This window comes from Cervus canadensis, chromosome 33, assembly GCF_019320065.1.
Source record: "Cervus canadensis isolate Bull #8, Minnesota chromosome 33, ASM1932006v1, whole genome shotgun sequence".
Lineage (NCBI taxonomy): Eukaryota > Metazoa > Chordata > Mammalia > Artiodactyla > Cervidae > Cervus > Cervus canadensis.
This window is the reverse complement of record NC_057418.1, coordinates 10271752-10285122: the sequence shown is the minus strand read 5'-3', so window position 1 is coordinate 10285122 and position 13371 is coordinate 10271752. Positions and strand designations below refer to the sequence as shown.

The 13371-nt window shown below is 38.9% G+C and overlaps 1 protein-coding gene across 1 annotated transcript in view; it reads left to right on the top strand.

Annotated features, from left to right (window-relative positions):
• MAP3K5 (mitogen-activated protein kinase kinase kinase 5) overlaps window positions 1-13371 on the top strand; it is a 213252-nt gene that overhangs the window by 104394 nt on the left and 95487 nt on the right. Inside the window, exon 8 of the mRNA XM_043456974.1 lies at window positions 6555-6667. Coding sequence (XP_043312909.1) covers window positions 6555-6667 — 113 coding nt within the window. The remainder of the gene's footprint in view (window positions 1-6554; window positions 6668-13371) is intronic.

Here is a 13371-nt window from a genome sequence, read left to right as displayed (position 1 = left end):
AACCTGCCTGCCAATGCAGGAGATGTAAGAGACGTGAGTTCAATCCCTGGATTGGAAAAATCCCTTGGAGGAGGGTATGACAGCCCACTCCAGTATTCTTGCCTGGGGAATCCCTTGGACAGAGGAGCCTGACAGGCTATAGTCCATAGGGTTGCGAAGAGTCAGACATGACTGAAAGAGCTTAGCACATGAGTGCATGCACACACGCGCACACACACACACACACACACACACACACACACAATACTCTTTATGTTATGCTTTTAGGAGTTCCCTAGAGATGGCCATCCACATCCTTGACTCTTAAAGTCTACCTTAAATTTGTATTTTACCACTTCCTTAAAGAGGAGAAACTTCAGCCATCTAGTCACTCAGTCTTGTCTTTGAGACCCCATGGACTGCAGCACACCAGGCTTCCCTGTCCCTTACCAACTCCCGGAGCTTGCTCAAACTCATGTCCATTGAGTCGGTGATGCCATCCAACCATCTCATCCTCTGTCCCCTTTTCCTCCTGCCTTCAATCTTTCCCAGCCTCAGGGCCTTTTCCAATGAGTCAGTTCTTTGCATCAGATGGCCAGGGTATTGGAGTTTCTGCTTCAACATCAGTCCTTCCAATGAATATTCAGGACTGATTTCCTTTAGGATTGACTGGTTTGATTGACTGATTTCCTTCAGGATTGACTGGAGAGAAACTTAAAGCAGAATAAATATTCAGTAGTTTAAAAATAGCTAGTGCCTTTCCCTGATAACTCAGTTGGTAAAGAATCCACCTGCAATGCAGGAGACCCTGGTTTGATTCCTGAGTTGAGAAGATCCACTGGAGATGGAATAGGCTACGCACTCCAGTATTCTTGGGCTTCCCTTGTGGCTCAGCTGGCAAAGAATCCACCTGCAACGCAGCAGACCTGGGTTCGATCCCTGGGTTGGGAAGATCCCCTGGAAAAGGAAAAGACTACCCACTCCAGTATTCTGGCCTGGAGAATTCCATGAGCTGTATAGTCCATGGGGTGGAAAAGAGTCAGACACAACTGAGCGACTTTCACTTTTCCTTCAGTACTCTTTCTGACGCTCTTTTTGCAGTTCAGTGCTTCCAAATGGAATCACTATCCTTTAGCCAGGATACTTTTAGTACCTTTTGCATGCAGATCTGCTGGTGACGAATTCTGCCAGTTTTTGCTTATTTATAACTCTTCTTTTTTCTTTCATCACTCTAAATATGTCATTGCATTATCTTTTGGCTTCCATAGTTTGTATTACAAAGTCAGCTATCAATTTTATTCCATAGTTTGTATTGCAAAGTCAGCTATCAGTTTTATCAATAAAATTGCTATAAAATTGCAATAAAATGCCTCCTTTGAAGGTAATATATCTTTATCTCTCTGGCTAATTTAAATATTTCCCTCTGTGTCTTTGATTTTTAGCATTTAGGCTATGCGTATTTTATCCTATCCAGCTTGAAGTTGAGCTTCTTGAATCTCTGTGTTAATGTTTTTGACAGTCTTGGAGTAATTTTGACTTTGTGTCTTCAAATACTTCTTGTGTTCTGTATTCTCTAATCCTTCTTTCTAGGGCTACCATGATACATATGTTAGACTATTTAACTATGTCTTATGTGTCTCTTACATTCTGTTGTGTCTTTTCCCCTCCCTTTTTCTCTCTCTGTATCAGTTTACAAACTTTTTATTGACCTTTTTCTTCCTTCACCAAATCCATCTTCTCCTCTGTCTCAGTTCAGTTCAGTCACTCAGTCGTGTCCGACTCTTTGCAACCCCATGAATCGCAGCACGCCAGGCCTCCCTGTCCATCACAAACTCCCAGAGTCCACCCAAACTCATGTCCATTGAGTCGGTGATGCCATCCAACCATCTCATCCTCTGTCCTCCCCTTCTCCTCCTGCCCTCAATCATTCCCAGCATCAGGGTCTTTTCAAATGTGTCAGCTCTTTGCATCAGGTGGCCAAAGTATTGGAGTTTCAGCTTTAGCATCAGTCCTCCCAATGAATATTTAGCACTGATTTCTTTTAGGATGGACTGGTTGGACCTCCTTGCAGTCCAAGGGACTTTCAAGAGTCTTCTCTAACACCACAGTTCAAAAGCATCAATTCTTCGGCGCCCAGCTTTCTTTACAATCCAACTCTCACATCCATACATGATCACTGGAAAAACCATAGCCTTGACTAGACGGACCTTTGTTGACAAAGTAATGTCTCTGCTTTTTAATATGCTGTCTAGTTTAAACCTATCCAATGAATTTTTATTTCCAGGTGTTATATATTTCAGTTCTAGACTACTTGATTCTCTTTATTTTAGATTCCAACTCTAGGTTGAAATCTTCTTTTCCTTCATTTGTCCATTTTCTCCTCAATTTTCTTCACCATATTTGTAATAATGATTTAAAGTCCTTGTCTACAAACTCCAACATATGAATTATCTGTGAGTCAAGTCCTCTTGTCTCTTTTGCTCTTTTGTTTATTGGTCATTTTTTTCCTGATTCTGAAGTTCTCATAATTCCTTACTGTATGCCATACATTTTATATATAAGAATTATTGAGATTAAGAATGATTTTATTTTCCCTCATAGATGGCTCTCACTTCCCTTTGTTAGCCAGACATGGTGAGGCGCTGATTACCTCAAAAACTGCAGTTGAGTTGGGTTGGTCTCGGTTTCAGTTTTATTGACCCGTCTATCTCTGTTTTTGTCCCTGCTTCCTGATATGACCACCCTCAGCTTTTGACTGAGAGCCAGGCAGGGTTCTATCTTCTTATCCCTTGAATGTGGAGGATTTTATAACTGCCCTTTGGAGTTTTGAGTTTGAGTCTTTATTCTCTTACATTATATAGCTCCAGACTTTGGAGGAGATTGTCAGCTATTCGTTGTAGTCTCCTCCCTCTCGTATTTACTTCTAAGCACCGCCAAACTTCAGATTTCACTGCCATTCCAGCCATACCTCACCCCAGCTGTCCATACAGCCAGTGTTAAGCAAATGTCCTTTGGAGAAAATCGGCTACATGTTTGGGGTCCCTCAGGGTTTCAGCTTGTCATGCCAGCTCATGCAACTATCAGGAAATCCACTTGTTTCTCTTTTCCCTGGTAAAGTTTCAAATAGGTAGAGTTTCTCTGCCTATACCAAGCCTTTGCTTAATCTTATGGTCAGAATCAGCAAAAGCCCCTATAGAGACGAAAGTGCTTCATCTTGGAAAGACACTTCCCTCCTTCGAGTTTTATTTCAATGAGATGTTGTTGCTTCCATAGATCTCCAATGACTATAAAAATATGTTCTTGATGTGTATCCTTTTCCCCACCTAGTTGTTGTAGCAGGAGGGATGGCTCCCTAGTAGACTATTGCATCTTACTTGGAAGCTCAAGTTTCCCCTGACATTGAATATTCTTCTACAATTTAAATGGTTACATAGCTTTCCAACAATTAGAATACATTTTGTTCCATGTTTTATTTTCTAATATTTTTGGAAATTTAGGAAGTAGTTTTTCATCTTGTAACAAATATTCTTATAACCAAATGTCTGGTTACATTTTGTTGTTGTTGATTAGTCACCAAGTCGTGTCCAACTCTTTGTGACCACGTGCACTGTGGCATGCCAGGCTCCTCTGTCCTTCACTGTCTCCCAGAGTTTGCTCAGATTCATGTCCATTGAGTCGGTGTTGCCATCTAACCATCTCATCCTCTGTCACCCCCTTTTCATTTTGCCTTTGATCTCTCCCAGCATCAGGGTGTTTTCCAGCGATTCTGCTGTTTGTATCAGGTGACCAAAGTTTTGGAGCTTCAGCTTCAGCACTAGTCCTTCCAATGAATATTCAGGGTTGGTTTCCTTTAGGATTTGCTGGTTTGATCTCCCTGCAGTCCAAGGGACTCTCAAGAGCCTTCTCCAATGCCACAGTTCAAAAGCATCAGTTCTTCAGCACTCAGCCTTCTCTGTGGTCCAGCTCTCACATCCGTACATGACTACTGGAAAAACCACAGCTTTGACTGTATGGACCTTTGTTGGCAAAGTCATGTCTCTGCTTTTTAATACACTGTCTAGGTTTGTTAGAGCTTTCCTTCCAAGGAGCAAGCATCTTTTAATTTCATGGCTGCAGGCACCGTCCACAGTGATTTTGGAGCCCAAGAAAATAAAATCTGTCACTGCTTCTACTTTTTCCCCTTTTATTTGCCATGAAGCAATGGAACTAGATGTCATGATCTTTGTTTTTTTAATGCTGACTTTCAAACCAGGTTTTTCAGTCTCCTCTTTCACCCTCATCAAGAAAGAGGCTGTTTAGTTCCTCTTTGCTTTCTGCCATTAGAGTGGTATCATCTGCATATCTGAGGCTGTTGATATTTCTTCTGGCAATCTTGAGTCCAGCATGTGATTCATCCAGACTGGCATTTCTCATGATATACTCTGCATATAAGTTAAATAAGAAGGGTGACAGTTTTTCCAATTTTGAACCAGTCAGTTGTTCCATGTCTGATTCTAACTGTTGCTTTTTGTCTTGCATGCAGGTTTCTCAGGAGACAGATTAGGTGGTCTGGTATTCATATTTAATGCTTTTTCTTAGTGTAAATCCATAGATATGGAAATATTGTGTCAATAGGTATGCATTGCTTTTTATTGACATTTTACAATTTTTGATAGATATTCAAAAATTTCTCCCAAGAAATAGTATATTAATTTACTTTTCAATGTGTGAGAATTCCTACTTCCTTAAGACTTTCTCCTCAATATGCATCCTATTATGAAGTGTTCTGAGCCATAGAAAATGTAAATTATTAATTTATTGGCATCTATATTTTGCTTAAAATGTTTTAAATTGTATTGTTTTTGGTAACAGAAAAACAGATCTAAGCCCATTTAATTTTTTCAGTTTGGTTAGTTTGGCACATAGGAAGTACTTACCAGTATTTATTGAATGATTTAGGATTATCTTGCTTTTTGCATCTTCCTTTGAATATATTAAGAGAATTTTTCCATGGTTTTTTCTTTCAGTAAAAATGAAAAATTTATTTGTTGAAAGATATTTCATATATTGATATGAATTGGCAGAAAGTATAAATTACTGGTAGAAAGAAAGGTATTAACTCCTTTCTTCTGCTATATCTTTTTTATTTGGACTTTCTACTTGCCTCTGAGAAAACACAAAGACCTTTGGATTTTGTATGAGTCTAAAACTTATAAATCATGTCTTTCCTTGATATGACCTGCTTTGGATATCAGCAAACTGGGTTACATGGTTTTTCCGTTTTAGATTTGGTAAACTCCTGTACTTCTGGAGAGAAGAGAAATTCTTAATCATCATCAGTGATGCAGTTGAAAATATTTTTTTCTTATTCCACATGCAAAACTGTTCAAGCCAACTAGTTAAAGTTAATACTTGTTTGGGTTTTGTTTCTTCTCAGAGATACTTTTCCTGATTAAAAAGTAAGACCCTTAAAAGGGCACATGATTCTCAGTATTCAGAAAATATGTACTTATCCTTTTCCTTTGAAGTTTACCTTACCATTTTAAAGTACAGAAAATTTCAAGTATGTATAATAGCCGAGAATATACTCTAACGTACGCCATTGTGCCCGTGGCCATTTTTGCAATTCCCATCTTTCATTTTTAGTTAATGATTTTAATAAAAATGCTTTTGTCTTGAAATTTTAATGTTTTTCCCTAAGTATCTCTTTATTGTATCATTAAATGTTTATTCACTAGGTATTTAGTCTTATCTTTTTCTCAATCTGGTTTTTTAAAGTAGAGATTTGATTTTTCATGTTTGTCTCAGTTTTTATTAGTTACTAGGCCATTTATGTTAATTTTGTTCTTCTTCATGCTCTTAAATGAAATAATACTGAGTATTATTGCCTGTTAAATGATGTATATGAGGGGACCCTTGAACAGAACCTATGAAGTGTTACCTTGAAAATATAGTGGATGCACAAGCGCTGAAGACTTTTCAAATGTTGAAGTATTTTTAAAGGTAGATAGATTCACGCACATCCAGAAAATGGTTCTCATTCTCTTTGAGTGAAAACTAGTATGCACAAGCACCATCTCTGTTTTCCTAATTTCTTATTGCAATTGACATTCTTTATTGTGTTTCTATATCACTCTTATGAAAGTGATTGTTTCAGTATGTTATGTAGATAATATTCCTGACTGCTTTGTGTATTGTTTTTACTTTGTTTACTTATAAAACTTTTCAAAAAACCACTTAACAAATAGGCACAGGGTTCTTATCTTTAAATTTTCACTGTTTATAAATGCTTGCACACACACACATACATTCTCTCACATTTCGGGAAGACTGTTGAAGAGAGGATTTTTTTAAAGACTGGGGCTGCTATGGTGAGGCTGAGTTAAGTGGGGGGAATGCCATGTTGCTGAGGGTGAGGGTATGCAGTTACTTAAGCATTAAATCCTAATAGCACACTAGATTCTGGGGTGAAGGCCAGTGGAATATTTTTACTTGCTCAGGCCTTGGAGTTATGCAAACAGAAGCTATTGCAAACTCAGAGTTTCATGATTGAGAAAGTAAACTTGTACATTTATGGGTTGTTTTTTTTTTTATAGGTTCAAAAAGGCATTTGAATCAGAGCCAACACTACAGTCAGGAATTAATTATGCGGTCCTCCTCCTGGCATCTGGGCACCAGTTTGAATCTTCCTTTGAGCTCCGAAAAGTTGGTAATTACAGCTTGATGTTTTACACGGAATCAAGAAAGTGGATCCAACTCAGTGCAAAGAAAAAGGATCTTTCATAGATAGCTCCTTTGCTTTCTGTCTCATCTGACTTCCTGAAGAAAAAAAAAACAATTATATCTCCCTATTTAATGTTTCATGCTACTGTGCAGTATCTTAATATTGGGATGTAATTAGGTTTTTAATTTATTTCACCTGATTCTAAAAATCCCCTAGTTGATATTTTTTTATTCCCTCCCAGTGTGTGTGTTAGTCTTTCAGTCCTGTCCAACTCTTGGCGACCACATATATTGTAGCCCGCCAGGCTCTTCTATCCATGGGATTCTCCAGATAAGAATACTGGAGTGCATTGCCATTTCCTTCTCCAGGGGTTTTTCCAGACCCAGGGATCCAACCCGGGTCTCCTGCACCATAGGCAGACAGTCTTTGCCTGCTAAGTCACCAGGGAAGCCCATTCCTTCTCAAACTCACATTAGAAATGGGGCTCTGCATTTAGCCCACAACTCCCAAATAAAGTAGTGTTCTTTGGAACATCAGGAAAGTTTCCTATTTTAGATTAATTTTGTTTTCCTGATGCTTAAGAAAAAAGAGGGAAAGAAAGACTTCTGATCCTCCCTGTTTCTGTTTTTCATGCACACCTGCCCTACGACTTCAGCATGTTACTGGTGGAGCCTCCCAAGACCCTAGAACAACAGGTCAAGCAGATGGAGACTTGGCAGTGACTGGTCTCCTCAGAGACCATCTCTGAATTGTAGCCATTGATAGAACGTGCTTTTGTCCCTTTTATCAGTGGACATCGTCTCAGATGCTGACCCTTCTTTGGAATTTTTAAAGATTAGGACATCTTAAGTGAATAACTTTTGTGTGATTTCCTTAGTTCTTGCTTTGATAATGTTTTTAAGGTTCTAGATACTGAATACTGTGTAAGGTAGTCAAATTTTTCTCTCTTGAATGTCGAACTGTCTTATTGCAGAGAACCTTTCTAACTCTCATAGGAATTTTTACTACAGACACAGAAATATTTTTCCATGGTTTTTGTAGAGGAAAAAAAAAAATGATCTTAGTAAAGCTGTGAATTCTATGTAGATGAAACTTTTCCTTCAAGATTTCTAACTGGAGAATGTTTTTAATCTTTCATAAAGAAAAAATGAGCCCTGGCTGTTTTTTTACACTATTTGGGAAGCACTAATTAAATAACCGTATGTGATATTCTGGGAAATCTTTGAAGGCAAGTAAAGTTTGAGTATTAAATTCTTTTTAAAAGCCCAGACTAAAAGAATGATACAATGTTTGTCGCTGCTGGATTGCAGTGGTATTCAATGCACAAAGTTTTATTTGAATTCATTTTTTTTTAGCTGGAAAATGAAATCAGAAAAAATACACTGCACTGTGTACTTTCCAGAAATTATCATCATAATAAAATTCTCCATCTAACGTTATTTTTAAAACTCTGTACTGATCTTTACATATTGAGCTTCCCTGGTAGCTCAGTTGGTAAAGAATCTTCGTGCAATGCAGGAGACCAAATTCAATCCCTGGGTTGGGAGAGATCCCCTGGAGAAGGAAATGGCAACCCACTCCAGTATTCTTGCCTGGGAAATACCATGGACAGAGGAGCCTGGTGGGCTGCAGACTATGGGGTCACTGTATTAGTGATCTAAAATGACTTGTATTACTCTGTTCTTGAACTTGAGGTTGAAGCCTCCAGATCATTACAGAAATTGACATTGATTTGCATGTGTAGGTAGAGCAGTAACATAGTGGTTTGAAATGTACCTGTTCTAAACTCTCTTTTTTAAGTTAAATGTAGATTAAGATGGTCAGCACTCTTCTAAGGGAGTAGATCTTAAATGTTCTCACGACTAAAAGAAATGGAAATTATATGACATGATGGAGGTGTTAGCTAATGCTATAGTGGTGATCATTTTGCCAGATACAAGTGTATCAAATCAACACACTGCATATCTTAAACTTATATAATGTTCTGTCAATTATGTCTTTGAAGAACTGGAGGGAAAAAAGGATGGTCAGCACTCTGAGGTTTGAGGAACTGTGATTAATGGAACTTTGTAAAGGAAACACACTTCAGCTTTTTCCAGGAAGAGCTCATTCATAATACATGTTGAACAAGTATTTGAAAGCATAGGAAGTTGAATTTTTAATTTGGAAATTGCAAAACTTGCACAGACTTAAAATATGACTTGACAATGAATTTTTATTTCCCATAAAAGCTAAATTTTAGGCTTCTAAAATACTGTGATATATACTATAAAACGTATGTCCTTAAGTAACTGAAAGGGGGCTTCCCAGGTGGCTCAGTGGTAAAGAATTCGCCTGCCAATGCAGGAGACGTGGGTTCTATCCCTGGGTCATCCTCTGGAGAAGGAAATGGCATCTCACTCCAGTATTCTTTTCTTTTTTTTTCCCCCATTTATTTTTATTAGTTGGAGGCTAATTACTTTACAGTATTGTAGTGGTTTTTGCCATACATTGACATGAATCAGCCATGGATTTACATGTGTTCCCCATCCTGATCCCCCCTCCCGCCTCCCTCTCCATCCCATTCCTCTGGGTCTTCCCAGTGCACCAGCCCTGAGCCTGGGCATACACACTGAGGAAACCAGATCTGAAAGAGACATGTGTACCCCAGTGTTCATCGCAGCACTGTTTATAATAGCCAGGACATGGAAGCAACCTAGATGCCCATCAGCAGACAAATGGATAAGGAAGTTGTGGTACATATACACTATGGAATATGACTCAGCCACTAAAAAGAATTCATTTGAATCAGTTCTAATGAGATGGATGGAACTGGAGCCCATTATACAGAGTGAAGTAAGCCAGAAAGATAAAGACCAGTTCACTCCAGTATTCTTGCCTGGGAAATCCCATGGACAGAGGAGCCTGAAGGGCTAAAGTCCATGGGCTCGCAAAAGAGGCAGACACAACTTAACGACTAAACAACGACAATACTAAAAGGCAGTTAAAGCTCACTAACTTAGATTCTACTTGTAAATTATGCTAATAAATATAGGTTGACCTAAAGTTAGCGTTTATATGGTAAAATAGGATTAAAGGGATTTTCAGGGAGAAACAGGTTGATTAAATAAATGAATATTGTAACATAATAATTGCATTAATTAAAGTATTTAACTTACTAATTAACAACATATTTGAGATAATTTTAAAGATATGTAGTTGCATTCTTTTTTAAATCATAACTCAGTTCTTAAGTTCTGATAGTATTCATTTTTCTTTATGAAATCTTTTCTTTAGATGTATTTTGAAATTTACACTTATAAAGGGTAAACAACAATAATTAAGATGTCATAAGATGATTATTAAGCCTGAAGCTTTTCAAACATATTATCTTAAGTTTAAGAATTCTAATGTTAAGAATAGTTCTTAACTGTTGTAATCTGTTAACCAAAGACTGTTAATTCTAGTTGTGTGTTTGTTTGAGGTTATGGCTAATTGTTTCATGATGTGTGTTTTCAGTATCCCAGTTTTTGAATAATCATTGGTGTTTCTACTGTTTAGAACTAGGATTTGGAAACAATCGCATCTTTTATCTTTATCCTTTTTTCAGCTTCACAAGACTTAAAATTAATAATCAAGCTTTAGTTAAATAAAAGATGTTTCTCCTGTGTTCTGTGGAATTTTCAGCAATGAGACACTATGAGATGATGATGTAGTAAGAGAACAGTGTGATTGGAATTGAGACAAACCACTATTTGAATCTTATTTTCAGGGAGCCATGAAAATAAAATTTGTGTTACTGAATATAAAAATTCATGACTCTAAAAGGATAATCAAGAAAAAGAAATCAAAACAAAAATAAAATCCATCACCAACCACCAATTCATTTGCCGTCTATGGAGGTGACCAAATTCTCAGAAAATTTAAAATGATAGGGAATAAAGTACAGTACTTTTCCTTCCTTTTAAAGCAATACTATAGTTCATCCCTGGAGAAGGAAATGGCAACCCACTCCAGTATTCTTGCCTGGAGAATCCCATGGACAGAGGAGCCTGGTGGGCTACAGTCCATGGGGTCGCAGAGTCAGACCTGATTGAGTAGAGCATAGATCAGCCAGTTGAGGAGGTAAAGCTCTTCTTAAGATATGCTACATACTAACTGTATAATCTTAAGAATGTATTCTTCAAAAGAATGCTAGCTGATAAAGTAGAAGGACTGATAAAACTGATAATGATAGTGATGCTAAAATAATAATTCTGACAAGGATCATCAATAGAACTAACACCATTAGGATGTTTTTTTTTAAATTTTCATTTGCCATATTTACATGAAACCCAGGTTCACCCACAAATTGCTTATCAATCACAAAGGAACAATGCACCCGTACAATTCATTGTATATATCCCCTCCAGGGGTCCAGGCGTCGGTGATCCTCCCAGCATGGCTTGATGGCTGGACATTTGCCAGCTGATACAGAGAATGTGAAATAAGCAGCATCTCCTGTGAAATGTTGCTGTGTTCAGTCGCCCAGGCATGTCCAACTCTTTGCGACTCTACGGACTGCTGCATGCCAGGCTTCCCTGTCCTTCACTATCTACAGGAGTTTGCTCAAAGTCATGTCCATTGAATCAGTAATGCCATACAACAATCTCATCCTCTGTCACCCCCTTCTCCTCCTGCCCTCAGTCCTGTGAAATAGTCTCACTAAAAATGTTTAACCCAAGCCTTAAGATTTAACAGTCAGTTAATAGAACCACAGTTGGATAGAGAAATAAGTCAGACAACACCAAGAAATGCTATCAGCCAGATCCAGAAGGTGAAAACATTCTACAGGACTCCCTGCCTGGTCTCTTCAAAAAGTCAATGTCATGGAGAAAAGTGTGGGTGGATTGGTTAGGTTAAAAGACATTTCAGTTCAGTTCAGTCACTCAGTGTGTCTGACTCTTTGCGATCCCATGAACCACAGCACACCAGGCCTCCCTGTCCATCACCAAGTCCCGGAGTCCACCCAAACCCATGACCACTGAGTTGGTGATGCCATCCAACCATCTCATCCTGTGTTGTCCCCTTCTCCTCCTGCCTCAATCTTTCCCAGCATTAGAGTCTTTTCAAATGAGTCAGCTCATTAGAGACATTAAAAAAAAAATGCAATTAATGATCCCCGTTTGGATTCCAGTTTGAAAAAACAGAGAACAACAACAACAAAAAGCTATTCAGTTCAGTCGCTCAGTCGTGTCTAACTCTTTGCAACCCCATGGACTGCAGCATGCCAGGCTTCTCTGTCCATCACCAACTCCCAGAACTTGCTCAAACTCATGTCTGTCGCGTCAGTGATGCCATCCAACCATCTCATCCTCTGTCGTCCCCTTCTCCTCCTGCCTTCAATCTTTCCCAGCATCAGTCTTTTCCAGTGAATCAGTTCTTTGTGTCAGGTGGCCAAAGAAATTTGGGGAATGATCAGGGAATTTGAATCAGGACCAGATATTAAATAATATGAAAAAAAATAATATGAGAGAATTATTATTATTTTTATTAGGTGCAATAATCAAATGCGGCTCCCCTTGTAGCTCAGTCAGTAAAGAATCTGCCTGCAATGTAGGAGATTCAGGTTCGATTCCTGGGTTGGGAAGATCCCCTGGAGAAGGAAATGGCAACCCACTCCAATATTCTTGCCTGGAGAATCCCATGAACAAAGGAACCTGGAGGACTATAGTCCATGGGGTCGCAGGAGTTGGACACAACTAAACCGACTAAACCGCCACCACCAAGGATTTGGGAACATGAAATCAGTTACTAAAAATATCTAACTATCTGAAGACCTGTTCCACCAATTTCCCTGGAGCACAGGTGCCTCACTGTCCACCCTGAATTCCCCTCAGGGGGTGTTGAAGCTCAGCAGCACAGGCTTCAGACTCCACAGAGGCAGATGTCAGATGCCCTTGTTCAATTGCTGACATGTGTTCAAAAAAATGATCAAGTAGAATGAGTAGGAGAATTCTTCTACTATGACACAATATTTAAGGGTGAAATATGTAAGTTTATTTGAAATGGTTCAGCCGAAGTATTCAGGGAGATGAGGCAATAGCAAAATGCTAGCAGCTGTTGAAAATGTGATCATTATGGTATTTTTCTACTTTGATGTATGCTTGGAATTCATCACAATGGAAAGTTATACTGGTAACAATCTAACCTCCACCGGGGCTGTGCGACCTTCAACAAGTTGCTCAACATCTCTCAGCATTTTTTTTCCATCATTGCCAAAGGGACTAATCTTTAACTGATTGTGGTGGTGTTATTTTCAGTCACTCAGGTGAGTCTGACTCTTTGCGACCCCATCGACTGCAGCACGCCAGGCTTCCCTGTCCTTCACCATCTCCCAGAGCTTGCTCAAACTCATGTCCATTGAGTCGGTAATGCCATCCAGCCATCTCATCCTCTGTCATCCCCTTCTCCTCCTGGCTTCAATCTTTCCAGGCATCAGGGTCTTTTCTAATGAATTGGCTCTTCCCATCAGGTGGCTGAAGTATTGGAGCTTCAGCTTCAACATCAGTCCTTCCAATGAATATTCAGGGTTGATATCCTTTAGGATTGACTGGTTGGATCTCCTTGCAGTCCAAGGGACTCTCAAGAGTCTTCTGCAACACTACAGTTCAAAAGCATCAGTTCTTTGGTGCTCAGCCTTCTTTATGATCCAACTGTCACATCCATAC